Here is a 19927-nt window from a genome sequence, read left to right as displayed (position 1 = left end):
TCAACAAGATAGCAACTATGTCTCCACCGACCAACAAGAAGGAAACACAAGCTTTCCTAGGACTTGTGGGATTTTGGAGGATGCATATTCCAGGTTACAGTCAGCTTGTGAGCCCTCTCTATCAAGTGACCCGAAAGAAGAACAATTTTCAGTGGGGTCCTGAGCAGCAACAAGCCTTTGAGCACATCAAACAAGAGATAGCTCGAGCGGTAGCTCTTGGGCCTGTTCGGACAGGACCATCTGTGCAAAATATACTTTACACATCAACTGGGGAGCACGGACTCACATGGAGCCTCTGGCAGAAGATACCAGGTGAAACTCGAGGTCGACCATTAGGATTTTGGAGCCGGGGATATCGAGGATCAGAAGCCCACTACACTCCGACTGAAAAGGAGATACTGGCAGCATATGAGGGGATTCGAGCTGCTTCAGAAGTTGTTGGTACAGAAGCACAGCTCCTCTTGGCACCACGGCTGCCTGTATTACATTGGATGTTCAAAGGAAACATCCCTTCCACACACCATGCAACCAGTGCTACCTGGAGTAAATGGGTCGCGTTAATCACACAACGGGCTCGACTGGGGAAACCCAACCATCCAGGGATCCTGGAAGAGATCATGGACTGGCCAGAAGGTAGAGATTTTGGAGTGCGGCCTGAGGAGGTGGCTCGTGCCCAAGAGGCACCGCCATATAACGAGTTACCAGAAGATGAGAGGCGTTATGCTCTCTTTACTGATGGATCCTGTCGTGTGGTAGGAAGCCAGCGGAAGTGGAAAGCTGCTGTGTGGAGTCCCACAAGACAAGTCGTTGAGGCCACTGAAGGAGAAGGAGAGTCAAGTCAGTTCGCAGAAGTAAAAGTGATCCAACTTGCCCTAAAGATTGCTGAACGGGAAAAGTGGCCAGTATTATATCTCTACACGGACTCCTGGATGGTGGCTAACGCCCTGTGGGGGTGGCTACAGGAGTGGAAGAAGACCAATTGGCAGCGCAGAGGTAAACCCATCTGGGCTGCTGCGTTGTGGCAGGACATCGCTGCCCGAGTGGAAAACGTGGCTCTAAAGGTGCGTCATGTAGATGCTCATGTGCCCAAAAGGCGTGCCACTGAAGAACACCAAAACAATGAGCAAGCAGACAAAGCTGCCAAAATTGAAGTAGCTCGGCTGGACCTGGACTGGGAGCGTAAGGGTGAGCTGTTTGTAGCTCGATGGGCCCATGAAACATCAGGGCATCTTGGCAGAGATGCAACGTACAGATGGGCTCGTGATCGAGGGGTGGACCTGACCATGGAGGCCATCTCACAGGTCACTCACGAATGTGAAACATGTGCTGCAATCAAGCGAGCCACACGAGTAAAGTCTCCCTGGAACAGAGGGCGATGGCTGAGTTTTCAATACGGTGAGGCCTGGCAGATTGACTATATTGGACCACTGCCACGAACACGCCAAGGCAAGCGCTACATACTCACCATGGTAGAAGCAACTACGGGTTGGCTAGAAACATACCCTGTAAATCATGCCACTGCCCGAAATACCATCTTGGGTCTTGAAAGGCAAATTTTATGGCGACATGGTACTCCTGAAAGAATCGAGTCAGACAACGGGACCCATTTTCGAAATAATCTTATAAACTCCTGGGCAAAGAAACACGGCATTGAGTGGGTGTATCACATCCCTTATTACCCACAAGCGTCTGGAAAGATTGAAAGATATAATGGACTGTTGAAGACTATGTTGAGAGCATTGGACAATGGGGGATGGAAGCATTGGGATATAAATTTAGCAGAAGCCACTTGGCTAATTAATACCAGAGGATCTGTTAACCGTCCTGGGCCTGCCCAAACAAACCCCCTTCATACTGTGGGAGGAGATAAGGTCCCTGTAGTACACACAGGGAGGTGGCTGGGGAAGGCAGTGTGGATTGCTCCTCCCTTGGGAAAAGGCAAGCCCACTCGTGGGATTGTCTTTGCCCAGGGACCTGGATGTACTTGGTGGGTAATGCGGGAGGATGGGACTACTCAGTGTGTGCCTCAAGAACATTTAACCTTGGGGGGAAAGTAATCTGTGGGATGAGTTGTATGTTGCAGGAAGTGATGGAGGAAGTAGGAACGATGAAGAGTGAACCAGACACGTGCAATGACGACCCAAACCTAGCCGGTGCTGGAGTCCAACGGTCAAGCATACTTCTGTCCTGAGCATCTATCTTGACAGATGGAAGCCAAGACACTGAACATCTGAAGAAGTGAAGAAAGCTTATGGAATAGATAAATGAATATTATGTGGGACCTGGGCATAACGTAAATGGTATGGAATAAGGGGTGGAGACTGTATTGGGTCTGGCTGAACTGGAATCGGTTTTCCCCTATAGCAGCCCTCACGGTGCTGTGGTTTATGCTGGGAGCTGCAGGGTGTTGATAGCACCCTGGTGTTGTGGCTGCTGCTGAGCAGTGCTTACACAGCACCAAGGCTCTTTCTGATATTTTCCCCAGTGGGACGGGGTGGGCAAGATCTTGGGAGGGGACACAGCCAGGACAGCTGACCCAAACCGACCAAAGGGATATTCCATACCATATGACGTCTGCTCAGTATAAAGCTGGGAGAAAGGAGGAAGGGGGTGGGGTCACCCTTGGTCCTCCGAGGCAACTACTACGCGTATTGGAGCCCTGCTTCCTGAGAAGGCCCGACATCGCCTCTTCATGGGAAGTAGAGAATAAATCTGTTTGCTTTTGCTTCCGCGCGCGGACTTTTGCTTTGCTTTGCTTATATTAAAACTGCTTTTGTTTCACCCACAAGGGTTAGTTTATCTTCTTTCCCCTCTTTACCCTGTTGAGAAAACAAAGGGAAGGGGGGGGGGGGAAGTGATAGAGCGACTTGGTGGATACCTGGCATTTAGCCAGAGTCAAACCATCACAGATGCACATTTACAACAGCATGGAAAGAAGAACTATTTGAATTCCTCATGACCACGTGATCAGTTTAAGTGTACAGAATAAGAAGTTGCTGTAACCTAAGCACTAGCAAAATATGCTGCATATTATGCAACAAAATTAAATTTCTCTCCTGGTTTTACTTTTGGGGGTTTTTGTTTGGGTTGGGTTTTTTTGGGGAGGTGGTGGTGGTTGTTTTTACAGTGACTCCCTATAAAAGACAATCTGACTAGGTCATGTTAAACTCAAAATTGAAACATGAATCAACATCCACATATGCTCTACTTTAATGCAGGGGTACTACACTGGTTTATCTACAGTAGGAGAGGAGTTTCAACGCAACTCACAATGAATTAAAGAAAATACATGATTCATGAAAGTTTCCTTAGATTGGAGAAAACCTGTAAGCATGTGGGAAGTAAACAGAGATAACTGCCAAGAAAAACAATGCTGTGCTGCATCCTGATTAGACTTAGCTCACAGTAAAAAGGACAAAGAACAGGTTGAAGACTGTAACCAGGATGATCCTCTCCCTCATACCTACAGGGCTATAAAATACACCTTAATCATGTACCTACGAAGCAAATGCTCCTGCCCTCCTGCTCACTACAGCAATTCTCTTTTGGTCTGTCAAATCCTACCTATGCCTCTTGCTCTAACCTTGTAAAACTTAAAACTTTTAATATTTCTCCCATTTTTTTGTGAAACTTGGGACAATGAGCTGATCTGCTCTCTGAAACTACCGCTAATCTCCCCAATCTCCTGTACTAACAAACACTGCCCTGAGGAATGGACTTTTCTCTCTTTGGGATTACAGACACACTGAAAATGGATCATCTTGTGTGCACATCCTATCGGATGACTAATACCGTTCCATGGGCTTGCTATGTTAAATTAAACTAAACCAGTTGCTGCAGGATTTACACACACAATCTCCTCTGTGGAAGAACTTACCCACCCTTCTGAGGGCATGAGAGGAGTTGTAGGAAGGACCTAGATGACCATCAGCATTTAAGGGATTCAGTCTACTCTCACACTATGGACAGGCTGGTTATCAGCCCAAATGAAAGAGCAGCCCTGGGTTTAATCTATCATCCCAGATAAACTCACTAGCCAGAAGGAGAGTCATAGTAAGAGACCGGGTTTGATACTATAATGATAAGGACTCTAACTTGTGCTTGAGTGTGTCTGCATTTCCTCACTCTTTTTTTTTTTTTTTTTGCCTGGATTGGCCTCTGTTTTTAGAGTACTTGCACACCAGGAGCATGTTACCCAGGAAGAGTGAGAGAAGTCTGCTCTTTGCTTATGGCAGTAGGATGCTCAGAATCTCCCCAGTGATGCAACTTAACAAGCCTTGCTGTCGATTCTTTGCCATGGTTTGCAAGACACAGCTCTGTGTCCAGATTGTTCTCCCACTCCACTGTTACTCAGCAGCAAGGAATATTCCTCGTTTCTTTCCCAGTCATAAGGGCAAAGAGAACAGCAACAGACAGGTAAAGTGAATCTGTCTAAAATTGCAGATGAATGTGAACCTTGCTCCAGTCCCACCAAAGGCTCCCCACATTTAACCCATTTTAACTCCCCACTGCAGAAGTGCCTGGATTTCTCTCAATCCTTCAATTTAGCAGGCCTTAATTGGACCAGCCTAGCCTATACAGCTATACTGAGCATCAGCTGAGAGAGGGTGGAAAGCCTCTGCTGAGCATTACGTCCACTCCTCAGCAGATGGACGGTCACTTTATCCTCTATCCCATTATAGCTGAAGGGACAGGACAAAGCTGCTGGGGAAAAGGTTGTTAGATACTTGCCTACCTGTCAACACCAACAGAAGCAATTCACCATGCAAGACATAGAAGACGACTCAACTGCTGTGGAAAAAATGTAGAAGAAACAGGCCAGAGGGCTGTCCAGTATAAAACACAAGGGAGAGAGCAAAGTTCTGCCCATGTTTCTGTCATGGTAACAGAGCAGGAAGGAAATAAGCTGCAGCAGCTGCCACCACTAGCAAAGCATCCCTGAATCGTTGCACAGGCGCCAAATGCTCCAGGAAGACTGGGGCTTTACAGCCTTCCCTACAGAGGGACAGCAGCAAGCTTTCTCCCCTCATGATCGTTCACAAAGGCAACAGACGCAGGGGTCCTAGGGCCCTCAAGGGAGGCTGAACGCCTCCTAAAAGACCATCTGGATGCCACCAGTCATGTGATGCATGCCCCCCGCCCCCCGTCCTACATGGACCTAGGCAGGCATAGCATGCAGAAGCTCTCTAGTTACCATTTCACAGGTCACCACTACAGTGCAGGTCAGAAATTTATCCCACTTGTGCCCTTTTCTGACAACTCCACTCATTTGCATTACTGAGGTATGTGTCTGCGCTAGGAAAAAGTCCAGGTATCAGACACTGTGGAATATTGAAATAAGATGGTGTGAGCAACCCACTTAAAACACATTTTTAGAAGCCTCTTTTTTTGCCTGGCTTTTACATGCATACAAGTCAAAGTTGTAGGTCCAGTTATTTGAATCATTCTCAGTATTACTTGGGCCACAGGTGTAAACCAGGGAGACAAGTTCAAAATACAGCTGGAGGGGGGAGCAGTATAAATCCAAAAGTCACCACACAATCACAAAAAACTCTCCAACCCAACAACAACAAAACCAAACAAAACTCACACACAACAACACTAAAGTTGTGGACGTGATTTCACATACTTATTTTTCTGAATAGAGTTGAGAGCTCTTGCAACTGCTGCCTTTCTAAAACTGTTCTAGGTGATGCCAAGGTGAAAAAATGAGAAAGGAAGAGGTATTTCTTTTAGCTCAGTTTTCTCTAGATGCAAATCCAAATGCCACATCAAAATACAAACTTCTGAACAAAAATTCTGAAATTGAATTCAGTTAAGTAGCCATGGAAATTGCATTATTCACTTTATTACATTAGCTTTACTTAGATATTTTAATCAAAATATATTTGCGCTCAAAAACCAAATTCAATTTAAAAATCTATTTAAAAAACCCAGTAAATAAACCCCCTGAATCTGTAAAATGGGGAGATTTGTTTCCACCAAGATTTTAGAACCAGTAGATCTTAAGTCCTTCATGCATATGGTGTATTCAAAGATACAAGAAACCTTTTCTTAATGGAAGACTAGCTAATGATTGTTGAAATTAATTAGCTGAATCTACCGAAATTCAGAATGTATCCTTTCTGCTGCTGTAAAAGAACTGTGCTTTCAAAAGCTTTAAAACTTGAATAATGTGCAACCAGGGGCACAGACAAGGACTTGAATTAGTTCAGCTGTCTTACGTTCTGTACCACTTGGGCAACAAAGGTGCTGCTCAATCTGCTATTGAAATAATTTAAATATATATTGTAGTAAGTTTTAGCACATTTCAAAAGTATTCATAGAAAGAAAAAAAAGCTAAAAAAAATGGATGTAATTCTAAATAACAAACTATTATCCACTTCATTAACTCGATGCCTTGAAGAACAAAGCCCATCAGCTCCAGAGCTGGCCCAGACTGTGCAGTCAGATAAAACAGAATGAATGCATGGGTTGCCTTCCTCTTGCAACAAATATTTCAACATTAAGTAAAAAATAATGTTCTCCTGTTGACACAATGATTAAAATATTGAATATCCTCCAGATGTCAATTTAACAGACATTACCAAACAGCCATAGCAAAGCCAAAATGCTGGGGTCCCACTACGCCCCCTTAAAAGGTACAAATCTAACATTACAAATTTCCACAGTTCACACCTACGTGGCATGACTTATTTTAAAAAGCCAGATCTTTTTTCTGCACTGTAATATGCATCTCAAATAATTTTAAGGTTAAGGAAATGCCCCTATCATATTTTTTTTGATGTGCAAGATACTCACATACAAATGAACTTAACTTAAACACATAACCCACACAACTATCAGCTCATAACAGTCTATATTTTACCTCTTAACCTAAATCACGTTATTGTATGTTGAATCTTCACAGAGCCACTGGAAGCAGTGGACATTTTTAGTCTTTACAGTGTGAAAGCAAAGTCCATTGCCATAAACAATGGGAATAACACTAGTAGTTTCCTGCTTTACACATTCATCAGTATCCAAGGTTTGTAACAAGTTATTAGAAGTGAAGTTCAGCTGCTTTTGGAAGATATTGATGCAAATACACAAAACAGCTGAATCTCTGAGCACTCTTCCTGCACAAAGGCAAACTCCTTGAATCAAGAGCAAGATTATCTACACCCCCTATGTTGCTAGGATGAAAAAGTGCTAGGACATAAGCCACCCGAGAAGAGACAACAGTGAAAACATTCCTGCCATAGATACGTCCAGGCAGAGTATGAAAATAAATATTTTAATCACCTTCGCAAATCAGCAGATTCATCTTCCACCGTGAGATCTGTCTGTACCATCTCCTGTTTCAGTTCTCCGATTTCTGAGGCAATTGTGTCAATGAGCTAGAAAGGGACAAAAATAGTATGACGTCAAGTGAGTGGAAGAGGCGTGGAAAAGAAGCCAGGGCAAGTTTAGTCACCAGAGATTAGAAACTTTTTTTTAAAATCACATCCTATTTGAACTTCCCCTTGCAAAGGAAAAAGTTAGGGTTGGGGCCACATATAATCGTTCTTGGAGGAAGAATAATTCCTGTTTTGTGCCTGCATAAAACCTTCCAGGTTGGCTAGCTTATTTACGTTAAATCTGCAGCTTCAACATATTACACAGCAGCTTAAAAGAATTAAATGATTTGATCATTTGTAGCATTTACTTTCTCAAATAAAAAGAAAAAATATAATTAGAAGAGTTCCGTCTGCATAAGTTACTTCAGAAGGGACGCTAAGCCAGCATTACTGTATCGTGGTGGATGAAAAGTAATAAAGCAAGAAGGAAATGGGTGGCTGCTTTTCACAGTAGGTCTTGGACTGCACTCGAACAGAACTCAATTAACTATGCTGCCTTGTAACACTTCAGCTCAGGTGGAACACATTCCTAATTTCGGACAGAAGGGCAAGAACTTGTGTTAAAGTGGGCAAGATTAGCACTAGGGCTGTATCCTGAGAAATACAGCATTTGCTAGCCAGATGTCTGTGAAACGTTCTGTTAGCAGAAATCAACTATGAAGTTTTGCAAGGCATCCTGTCTCAGACATTCTTTGCAGCAACTGCATCAAGTTTACTTGATGCACCACACCATGACAGTATATAAACTCTGGCACTGTTTCCTCTCTCCTGCCTGTGGTGAAACCTAATGAAAAGGTTTGCAGTGATGCTATCTCCTCTACCACCACCTCTGCACCTCAGAACAAACAAACAAAAACCCTGGCAGATGAAGTAAAAACAGCTTTCCACTCCAAGTTGGAATAGTCTTCACAGTCATCCACAAGACATGACCCTGAGTCCCACTAGTGTTAGTTAGTGCTCAGTACATCAGTGTTTTCAAAGAATTGCAGGCAAAATTTTCTGATGTTGTTTTATTGGAAGTTTTCCTTTACCTCAGAAATTCACACCCTCCTTTGCTGTGCAGCACTATTCTGATCAATTCCAAAGAAGTTTCAGTCTCTGTTTAAAATGGGCAACTCTATTAAGTATACTTTAAGTGAGAGTGAATTACCATACACTACATCCATACCGTAGTCTTTTTTTCTGTCAAGGTCAGAGCTCCCAGCCATACTGTACTATTGGCATTACAGTTTACAAAGATCTTCCACCTGCTGACTCTCAAACACCCCCTGAGTCACTGTGGTGAGACGTGAGCAATGCCTTCCTGACCATGAGAAGGAGCAGCAGGAGGAACTCTCATCATCCCAATGGAGCAGCCTTGCATCTCCCAAAAAGAGGGCTGTGCCCTGATAGGTACAGATAAATTAATTCCTCCTTTTGCGTAAGGGATGAGTCCAAGCCCCACACTGGCTTTACATGGTAAAAAATACACAAGTCACCACTGTTGGATGAGCCTTACTAGGAAGCCATTGTGTCATCATGCACATCAGACAGTGGTTATGGGCAGCGGCATCGCCTTAGAGGGGGGAAGCTTTGACCTGGGTGCTCAGAGTGCAGTACCAGGCTCGAGCCAGTACACGGCTGACTGCATCCTGCAGATCACACTGTATTGTTCTTTTTCTCTTTTAAAGCCTCTACTGCCTTAGCATCATTATCCTTAATACATTTATTCTTGTAGTCTTCTGAAATGCCATACAGCTGCAATTTTCTGATGGAGAGGGAGTTTCATGGTATGGTGTGCTGCCCCTGAACAGAGACGTTCCACTTCTTCCCATGGGCTGGCTTGGCTGTTCATCTAGCCCTATTAGCTGGTTCAACTTGCTAAAAGGTTGGAAGACTTTTTCACTTTGTATTTTGGTTAGTTTTCTGCTGACTTAAGAACCTGAACCTAATCTCTGAGAGGGTCAGACAAGCTCCAGAGCCAACACCAGGAAACAGAGGACAGCAGCAGGTTGAGAGTATGTCTGCCCCTTTCAGCAAGTCACTAGATCCTGTCAGCCCCAATGTGAAATCATGCCCTGTTCCTCAGCCACCCCAGTAAACAGCCCAGGGTTTTGGGCTGTTTGTGCTGACCTTGGAACAGAGAACCTATGCCCCAGTTTAGGCACCCAAAACTACCCAAAACTGGATCAACCACCCAAAACTCTGCAATCTGACCAGGACACCTCTGGAATTCAGACCACTCAGGTCTTTCAGCCATCTATTCAGTAGCAGGAAACATGCCTTTGGGCTGACCCTTACTAATGAAAAAAATAACTACCAACCTCCATAGGGAATAAAAAGCTGAATACGCCTATCATGCACTGTATTCAGAATGGGCGTGTGCATGTGACAGTCTATGAAATAACTCCCAGGACAGTTAAATATTTTTCTTTTTAAAATAACACCTGAAATTATGACAAGCCATGCCAAGATTTCAAGTCAACCATTAAAAGAATGAAATTTAAATAAATTTTTTAATCACATGGATTCCTGTTCAGGTTTTTAAGAAAAAGTACGCAACTGATCTATGGAAAGTCTATGGCTACAAACCCAAACTACAGCTGATGTACTTAGCGAATTTTTTTAACAGCAATCCTTCTGCACAGTAGTCCTTCTGTACCTGTAAAGGAGAGGGACGTGGAAGGAGAAAGAGAGAGAGAGATCGAGATTCACCCACTAATTCAGTTTAACAGTCAATGAATTCAAAAGAGAGGAGCTGACTACAAGTGTAAAAAGACAGAAAAATTGTATTTCTCTTCCAAGCCATAACTAAACAGAAGTGGAAGGAGCAGCTCTATTAGGCCTAAATCTCTGATGAGCAATCCATTACAGTCTCTAGTTACAATAATCACTCTTAAACTATTCAATTTGTTTCAAACATAAATGTCCCTTCTTAAAGTTAGTTCTAAATAACTAATGGCATTCTAAAATACTGACACAATGCATTTGTATTTGCTATTTGTATCAAGATGTACAAAACACCAGTCAGAAAACCCTAATAAATACACGTTCAGAAAGAAATACAGGGTTCAAAGAAATATACAATTTGCCACTTTTAAATAAGGAGTGTGACAATTATATGGAAAGAACAGAGCACACCTTTGGTGAACAAAGTCCATTCCAGGTTTAACTACAGTCTATCAATTACTTAAATTAGGATTTCCTCTTCCTGGATTAAAATCACATTTCATAAGTGTTGGTGCTTCACAGTGGAACACACACCCAGCGGGCTTTCTTTATTGAAGACAAGAAATTCCAATGTCAAAACAAAAGCAAAAAACATTCAGTTTTAAGTACCTGCTAAATTTCCCTAGTCTTCATTCATTACTAGGTTTGCTAAGTGCAATGATGTAGTCCAACACAACCATACAAGTTGTTACTGCTAAATAAGATACACACTGCAATGCAAGTCTTACAAGGTCCCTATGAATTTTATAGCCTCATGCCTTCTGGTTCTGCTGAAGCTTTTCATTTCAGTTCCTTAAAACAGTTCATAATTGCTCAGTACGGTTTTCTGTTCACTTTTTTTCTTACTCCCTTATCCTTCACACCTTCACCTACATATCTTGGCATACCTCTCACAACTTTCCCTGCCCTGTATTTTCTACCCCCCATTCAGGAGTGACATGTTTCAACTTAGCCCCTTTTTCAAGCATGCAAATGCAAGACTTGCAAATTTTAATTGACATCAGTGCCAGGAAATGGAACTTTTCGATTAAGTAGACAGACTTAAATTAAGGCGATACCCTTCTCTTCCCAGCCATACTGGGCACCAAGTTTCCACCTTCCATATTAGTCTCCAAACTAATTGGTTTCTTAGATGAAATCTTCCCAGTCTCTCTGGCAGCCAAATGAGTGAAGTTGGAATTCATTCTCTGTCTACTGTGAAGTTTCTAGTATTTTCGCACCTCTTAACCTCCCAACAGCTGCAGTAAGGTAGCATGCAGCCCTCCCTTGCCGGAGCAACTCCCTGACACTGTTAAAACCTTTCCAAAGTAACACCTGAACACAACAGAGTTGAATTATTATTTGAACTGACCAAGATTACAGCCTTATCTCTTTTCCCACCAGATAGCCACAAAGGCTCTAACATTGTCTGTAGAGTCATGAATGCAGCCAAGTCAGGAACGGAACCGCCTTATGTGCTTCATCCTGCAGTAACTGGAAAAGTTAATTTTTTAGCTAAGGATGAAGCAAGGAACAGTTTTTCATTTTAAATCACAGCATTCCCTGAAGATACTGCCTATTTACTGTGAGAGTGTGAACTTTTTTCAAGCACCAAGTAGCTATGAATGTGAGCAATTTAGCCAGCTGTAGATATATTAGGGCTTCCTGTCACAGTTTGCCTGGAGCCATCTCAGAAGAAAGGCACCACTAGTCACCTCCCAGCACACATGAGTCAGCGCCCGGAGTCTTATTACAGATGGCAACTGATTCACAATGATCTGCAACTGTATTTGATCTTTCAAAATATGAACTCGTGATGGAAATCATTACCTGAAGCTCAACATACTATTAAATGCTATTCAAGGATTTAATCTGTTAATGAAACCAATTTACTGTAGGTAAGAGCTCTGCCATACACAATAATGAATAAGGTCAGCAAAGTAGCCTTTGCATTGAGTTAGCAATGTAACTCTACTCCAGAGCTACATGCGGTGGTCATCCTGTCTGATCCCTGCTGCATGGGGGCATCACAAAGGGTCCAGGGAAAGCTGAAACCAGAGGAATCACCCCTACTCCCACTCCCAGCTCTGTCCATTGCATGGAGCATGGTAAAACCGAAGGCAAATCACACAAGCATCTTAAAGACAGTCAATCTCAGAATAATCAAGCTGGAATTGACCATCTATTAATTTTCAAGTGTTTGTGGCAAACTGCTGAAAGGGATTATGTCAGCTCTGCCTGGCCACAGATGGGTCTCAGTCTTCCTTCAAATGTCAGCTGTTTGCTTAAGATTCAAGCTGAGCAGGAGACAGATTGCTTGGCAATGCCCTGGCTTCTTCAAAGAAATCAATCATCCATACAGAGAAGCCGATCAAGAGGAAGGGGAGGGCGAGCCAATGCTCCACCCAAATCTCTGTTTATTTTCCCTGGACTTGCACTCAAGGAGATGGAAGGGAGCTGAGATGCCTCGGGAACAGTGGCGTGTGGCAGCCTGCTGGCTGGGCACGGGAAGCAGATTTGTGCATAACAACTTGTAGAAGCTGTAAGGCTGGCAAGGGGCAGATTTTGGCAGCTGGAGGTATGGAGGCACCAGGTATCATGAGAAGCAGCATGGGAAGCCTGTGCTTCTGCTTCAAAGACAGAAAGGGGAAACGGTAAGCAAAGTGGAGCAACCCTCTGTTACATTAGCAGCTGCTTTTGAATCATAAACTGCCAGCACCACAGACCAGTCTTCTTTCCTTACAAAACTTCCTATACTGGCAACTGCAGGAAAGCTAAGCTCCTGTTCCCCATGAACCCTCTGCTAGACACAACGACAAGATGAATCAGCTCTCCTCAAGTAGCTCCTCTTCATGGGCAACATCACCTTAGTCTTTGCACCCACAAAACCAGTTGGAGCCATAAAGAATAATCCTAATAGTGAGCGTGCCCTGTTCTCCGACATATCTACAGAGAGTAAGTGGCTCACAGGCCAGTTTGCGCAACAAAAGAGTTTTTCAGCATCTTTCCCTGAAAAATGTACAATACAAGGTGCTCTCCACAGAAGTATCTATCAGCCACTGCCTCAACACCTGCCTTGCTGTGCTGCTATCTGGCTGTTAACGGACTTAACTGTGTTAACTGGCTTCAAGCAGAGTTGGAAAAAAAAAAAAAAAATCTCACGAAAACCCAACTCCCTCCCAGCAAACAAAATCTCTGGGCACTACTGCAAAGAATTCTAATCCAATGTGTACTAACAGCACAATAACATGCTCAAAAATTCAAGCTGAGACCCCATACTTGACACTATCATTTCATAAATCAGTCCGACCCCCGAAGATAGAACGGATCTACAATGCAATGGAATTTAAATACTGTATAACCTTCCTACACTACAGTTCCTTGATTAGCTCTGTTTTTACTTACACCTAAAATGTAACCATGGCAGCATGTTTTCTGATGCTTTTCAATATCCAATTTACATTGGGAAGTTATTTGTAGTTATTTTTGTTTGACTTCTCAAACACAACTGTGTTTTACATCTTTGTCTAGGAAAGGTACTTGCTTATAGAAGATTAAAGTTCTTGAAAACAAGTATTTTAAAACAGGTTTTAACTTATAAGCACTTTAAATTTGTACATCTGCCTTGAAGACAACTTGTCAGGAATAGTCTTTCCTGAGATGGATTTTTCTGTGTTTACCAATATTATTCTTAATTTTTCTGAAGAGAATTTAAACAAAATAGCACATTTCAAGCAGTTTTATGCTCACATTCTCTTCTACAGACCATATTTCTTGAGTATACTACATATCATCTGTAACACAAGGCAGTATTTCCTTAGTCTATGAAAAGTCTGTATATCCTGGACAAGGAGAACAGGTTAAGTGCTTAGCATCAAACCTGAACCTGGACCTATAAAGTTCCCCAGAGCAGAACATACTCTGCAATCAAACTGTTGCTCTTCAGCTACCAGCAAGTACCGCACCTGAACTAGAACACTTATCTTTAAGAATAAAACCCTCTTTTTTTAAAATAATCTGCCAATATTTTCTGCAAACAGCAATTAATTTTCCTTAAATTATTTTTCATGTAGAAAAACCAAGTTACTCTTTTCCCGATTTACAAAAAAAAAAAGTCTTGGAGTTGCATCATTTGGGTATTCTTGCAATTAACTGACACATATGGTCACAACAGCACCTGACAAATAATTTTCTATCAAATAACATAAGGTGTACTCATGATTTTATGACATAATTTCTGAAGAATTTAGGATCAGTGAAACTTCTGGTCATTATACAGTATATGTGATGCTTGCATGATTAGCACTATACAAGATGAGCTGTTAATAATAGTATGTTTCTACAAAATGCAGGAAGGATCCTGTGCAAGTACCACTCTCGCATGTGAGATCTAATGATCTAACCCTGAAAAAACAAGCAGCAGCAGAAGGCTCAGAGTATTTGAATTCTTCAAACACATTTCTCTATTTGCAAGGAATATGATTGATATTTTGCTAGAAATACTGGGAAAACTCACCCATTGGTTTCAACAGATGTGAAATCAAGACCATAAGTGGCAGTTTCCAAAGGAAAATACAATGGAAGTGGACAGATATATTTATCAGAGGCCCCTGTTAGTGTAAAGCAACTTACATGAGCCCCAAGACTTAAGAAGTAATCTGAAGAAGACCGCTGCAGTTTATTTAGGACTGTTAAAAGGAAACCTTATATAACACGATAAATAGCCATTTTTGTATCGAATATTTATTTCTAATAAAGCACTGTTCTGTAAATTAAAAAAAACTACAATACAACCCCTGTAAACCCAAATAATAATTATGACAGCATGAATTCACATAGCAGGCCAGTACAGCATTCCCTAACCAAATCCATTCTAAACATCAGATTGCCACAAATACCCATGTACTAACTGTTTACATTCCTAAAATCCATGAACTAAAATAATGAAATGCAAACATCAAACCACAAAGTCTCCTTTCATAATGTATCACACTATGCTTATTGTCAACTGATTCTTAGTTCAACAACACTAATCTCAGCTTTTAGAAGCTGGCAGGGGTGACAATGTAATTCCTGCATACAGACCACAAACATAACTCATCTCAGCTCTGCAGCAATCTCTCGCCAGAACACATATATTCCATTTTTGTGTTTTACATCTTTCAGGATATCATACAAGCAGCAAAAATCAGAGCAAGTGTGTTCACTAGGAGCAACACACTCCCAAGGAACTACAGTCACCTTTCTGAAGCTGCTCTATCTATACAAGTATCACTGCTTGTGCATCAGGGAAAGCACATGCACAAGACCACACACAGACTTGTGCCTCCCTCAGAAGTCCAACACAGCTACCAGGTCTTCTTATTCAATTCATGAAGGGTTTCCTCGTCCCAAGAGGAAGGAGGAAGACAGGTGGCTTTGACTTAATGTCTGTGTCAGGACATTTTTAGAAAAATCACTCTTCCATCATTGCATGGCAACTGAGTTCCTGTTTTGTGTGTTGAAACTTAAATAAGCTTGTACAGAGATTTAACAAAACTGCCATCTTCCTGAGAGCACATTGAACAAGTCAGCCAAGGTGAGCACTGCAGAGTGTTTCCAAGCCCTGAGATTTATGACAGCTAAAGAGGAAAAGGTAAAATCAGAGCTTCTAATCTGGCAAGGGAGCACAGGCTGAAGACAGCAAGGATCAGTATCAGGCTCAACAAATGAGCCTCAGCACTTACTTACCACCCCCCTTCAGCACTTACCAACCCCCCTTCCTGCCAGCATCTCATTTTTAATTCTTTTTGGAGACCTGCATCCTCTCTGGCATCACATCTTTCCCTTCCTGTTTTGATAAGCAGAGCGTAGCAACCCTCAAAGAGCACCCTGTGTGACAGGGTGGCGAAGTGCCAGAGATGAGCCAAAATGGGAATGCTATTTCGGGACTTGTCCAAATATCTGAATACAATCAAATATTTTGATACATGGCTACAGTTTCTGCTTTTTTTTTGCACAGTGAGCTATGAATTGTCAAGACCACTAACATTATACAGTGTCTCATCAGTAAGCAATGAAGTTTTACCTGATGTTTGATTTTGGGACAGAAGAGCTTTAGTGGTGCAAAACCTCTGATGCCAGTTCAATAAAGATCAAAACATTTGGATGAGCATGAGGATGGTTCAGGAAAAAGGATGTTTGTCAGAGACATATATTCAGTTCCCTGCTTTACTACAGACTCCCTCTGTAACTGCTGGCAAACTATTCAGTCCCAGAATTATCCAAGCTTAACTCCATCTTTGCTTCATTTTTACTATTTGCTGGCTCTGAGCCTTCATCAGCTGCAAGGTATAAACACTCTGGAGAATTTAACCTATAAAACTACAGACCTTTGCTCTTTGTAAGACAGGGACAATACTGTTTTCCTGGTATACTAACAGTCAAAAAAAGTGTACGTGAAAAAAGTAAGAGATGGTTAGATGCTACAGCAATGGGAACTATTTAAGAACTAGAAAGAAAAGTAAACTTGGAATTTCACTCTGATATTTGTCAATTAATTTTCTCATAAATGTTGCTGATAATGGTAAGATAGTCTCTATAAGGATTTAAGTGCCCTGAGAAACTCAGTTGTGCCAGCATGCTGAAGGTTTCTCGGGCAACTGTAAAATAAAATGCACAACATGAGAGCCATATGCAGAAGTACACTACACAGTCTATACATCAGAAAGAGCATTCTGGTGTACAGGTCAGCATGGGTAACAGGCTCTATCTTAATTACTAGGTCTCCTAAACACAGACAGACAAAGCAAATTAAAATGATGTAGACTGAAAAAAATCTGATGTGCCAAGTGCTTTCTCTGCTCACTCATCCAGCTGTAACAAACATAACTGTTGTCACATTTTTACAAATGTGGGGGAGGGAAAGAAAGAGAGGGTAGTTTCACTGTACACACAAGTGCACACACACAGGCTGGATACACTGACTGCCTGTTTCCAATTCAACGCTGTAGGTTCAGAACAGTCGTCCAAAAGTGCTACTTCCCAGGGATGGTGAGAGGTCTGAAAAGGTAGCTTTGAGGCATCTTTTATTCCCACTATTCTCCAGGCCCTTCCCCTGCCAGGCTGTCCTTAGGAAAACTGAGGACAACCTTAGTTTCTTAACTGACAATGTTTCTTATGGCCTTATGAGTTTGGTGTCTTGAAATTGCTCAGGCATACTCCATTTCTAATAATTTTAAGTAACTACAACGAACAGGAGACACACAAAATAGCTATTCCAGCATCTATTTTCCACACAAGAATTACTTATACAAGGAGATACCAAATGACTGCAGAAAATTACATGGGCACTTACAGTGAAGAAATAATGATTTCTTCAGCTTACATGTGAGTGACAACCTAGAAATATTCCTCATAACTGACAAAGTTTCTTGCTATGATTTGAAAATATGACCATTCTCCCTATATGGCTGTGGACTGTCATCAAACAAGGTTCATGTTTGTGCTTATGAGATACAAGACATAACAGAAGCATGTTGCAAAACTGAGTTCCTGTCCTCAGAAAACCTTGTTTAATTGCTGACCACAAAGTTGATCATTTGTTTGCTAAAGACTGGCCTAGCAAGATTGCCTTAAGAAAACATGCAACACGTGAAACAGACACTTCAACGTGTTTGTTTGTCACTACAACGGTACTATGAAGCTGCTGACACAGAAACTGGTCCTGCACACTGCACCGGTGGTCATTACAGCTAAATGCACAAGCCATCACTTGCTTGGTTCCCCTTTGCCTGCAGCCTATCATGAGCTTGTCTGCTAGAACACCCACCCCCACCCCCTACCCCTCCAAGCATTAGAGACAGATTCAGGCAGCAAAAGAACAGCATTTCTGTCCCAGAGGAACAGAGGGAAAGGAAACAGCAACCCCTGAAATGTGTGGCACAGGACCCATGAGGAGAGCACGGTGCACTAGGAGCAAGAAAGGAAGCAGGAGCTAGGAACAGAGCTTTGGCTGGTCAATCGCATTTGCTGCACTACTAGAAAATGAAAAGAAGTATGCTTTCTCTTAACATAAGATGAGATGGCAGCAAGTATTAGCATCTTTCACTGGAAGAAGATGCAGGTGACAAATATTCTAAGAGAAGTTAATCAAGGTAAGTTAATTCAGTGCTCAGAAAAACCTGTAAATTTTGATTGCTGCTTAGAGCAAAGCCTTGCCCAGCAAGATTGCCACTGTGACCCTGGCATTATATAAACAATAAAATTCTAGTGCAGAACATACAAGTTCAACTCTGTTGTATTTAACCTTGATCCCAACCTGGTCTATGTGACAGTTTACTCTCTTCCTCACATCAGAAAAATATACATATCATCTGGCCAGTGGTAGGACACCACAGTTTGATAGGTTTCCTGCTTGACAAACCTGATCTCCTTGTATGGCAGGGTGACCTGCTTATTGGATGAGGGAAAGGCTGTGGATGTAATTTACCTTGACTTTAGTAAGGCTTTTGACACCGTTTCCCACAGCATTCTCCTGGTGAAACTGGCTGCTCGTGGCTTGGATGGGCACACGCTTTGCTGGGTAAAAACTGTCTGGATGGCCGGGCCCAAAGAGTTGTGGTGAACAGAGTTAAATCCAGTTGGCGGCCGGTCACGAGTGGTGTCCCCCAGGGCTGGGTTTTGAGGCCACTCCTGTTTAACATCTTTATTGATGATCTAGACGAGGGGATCGAGGGCACCCTCAGTCAGTTTGCAGACGACACCCAGTTGGGTGGGAGTGTTGATCTGCTCGAGGGTAGGGAGGCTCTGCAGAGAGACCTGGACAGGCTGGAGCCATGGGCTGAGGCCAACTGGAGGAGTTTCACTAAGGCCAAATGCCGGGGGCTGCTCTTGGGCCACAACAACCCCCAGCAGCGCTACAGGCTTGGGGAGGAGTGGCTGGAGAGCTGCCAGTCAGAGAGGGACCTGGGGGTGCTGACTGACAGACGGCTGAACATGAGCCAGCAGTGTGCCCGGGTGGCCAAGAAGGCAAATGGCATCCTGGCTTGTGTCAGCAATAGCGTGGCCAGCAGGGACAGGGAAGGGATCTCACCCCTGTACTCGGCACTGGTGAAGCCACACCTCGATTCCTGTGTTCAGTTTTGGGCCCCTCACCCCAAAAAGGCCATTGAATGACTCGAGCGTGTCCAGAGAAGGGCAACGGAGCTGGTGCAGGGTCTGGAGCACAGGTCATACAAGGAGCGGCTGAGGGAACTGGGGGTGTTTAGTCTGGAGAAGAGGAGTCTGAGGGGAAACCTCATCACCCTCTACAGCTACCTGAAAGGAGGTTGCAGAGAGCTGGGGATGAGCCTCTTTAATCAAGTAATAAGTGACAGGACAAGAGGGAATGGCCTCAAGTTGCACCAGGGAAGGTTTAGACTAGATGTCAGGAAGCATTTCTTTCCAGAAGGGGTTGTTAGATGTTGGAATGGGCTGCCCAGGGAGGTGGTGGAGTCCCCATCCCTGGAGGTGTTTAAGAGTTGGGTTGACATAGTGCTGAGGGATATGGTGGAGTTGGGAACTGTCAGTGTGAGGTTAACAGCTGAACTAAATGATATTCAAGATCTTTTTCTAACCTAGATGATTCTGTGATTCTGTCAGCATACTTTCAATACAGTGGCACTGCATGGACATTATTCTCTCTGTCCTGTTCTGTAGAAGTACGTGGACAGCTGTACTCACACAGTGCACATGAAGGCTTTGTGAACCACCTTTCAGATGAACTAATCCTTTTTTTCTGACAGAAAATGTTAACTGCAGTCTTCTCTACAATTAACTTCAGCACTGTCTCCAGACCTCCTCCATTACAGGTAAATAAACCACAGTTAATGGGATTCAGT

The 19927-nt window shown here is 42.9% G+C and overlaps 1 protein-coding gene across 7 annotated transcripts in view; it reads right to left on the bottom strand.

Moving 5' to 3' along the window:
- The window catches only part of LOC141956371 (sodium/potassium/calcium exchanger 3-like), a 285876-nt gene that overhangs the window by 35904 nt on the left and 230045 nt on the right, over positions 1–19927 (bottom strand). For 6 of the 7 annotated variants that reach the window (XM_074896962.1, XM_074897054.1, XM_074897140.1 and 3 more), the window contains one exon: positions 7285–7379. The exons of the other annotated variant lie outside the window; for it this stretch is intronic. In XM_074896962.1, coding sequence (XP_074753063.1) covers positions 7285–7379 — 95 coding nt within the window. The remainder of the gene's footprint in view (positions 1–7284; positions 7380–19927) is intronic. 7 annotated transcript variants of the gene reach the window in all.

This window comes from Athene noctua, chromosome 1 (genome assembly GCF_965140245.1).
Source record: "Athene noctua chromosome 1, bAthNoc1.hap1.1, whole genome shotgun sequence".
Lineage (NCBI taxonomy): Eukaryota > Metazoa > Chordata > Aves > Strigiformes > Strigidae > Athene > Athene noctua.
Note: the sequence above shows the minus strand (reverse complement) of the source record. Positions and strands in the feature narration are given on the sequence as shown.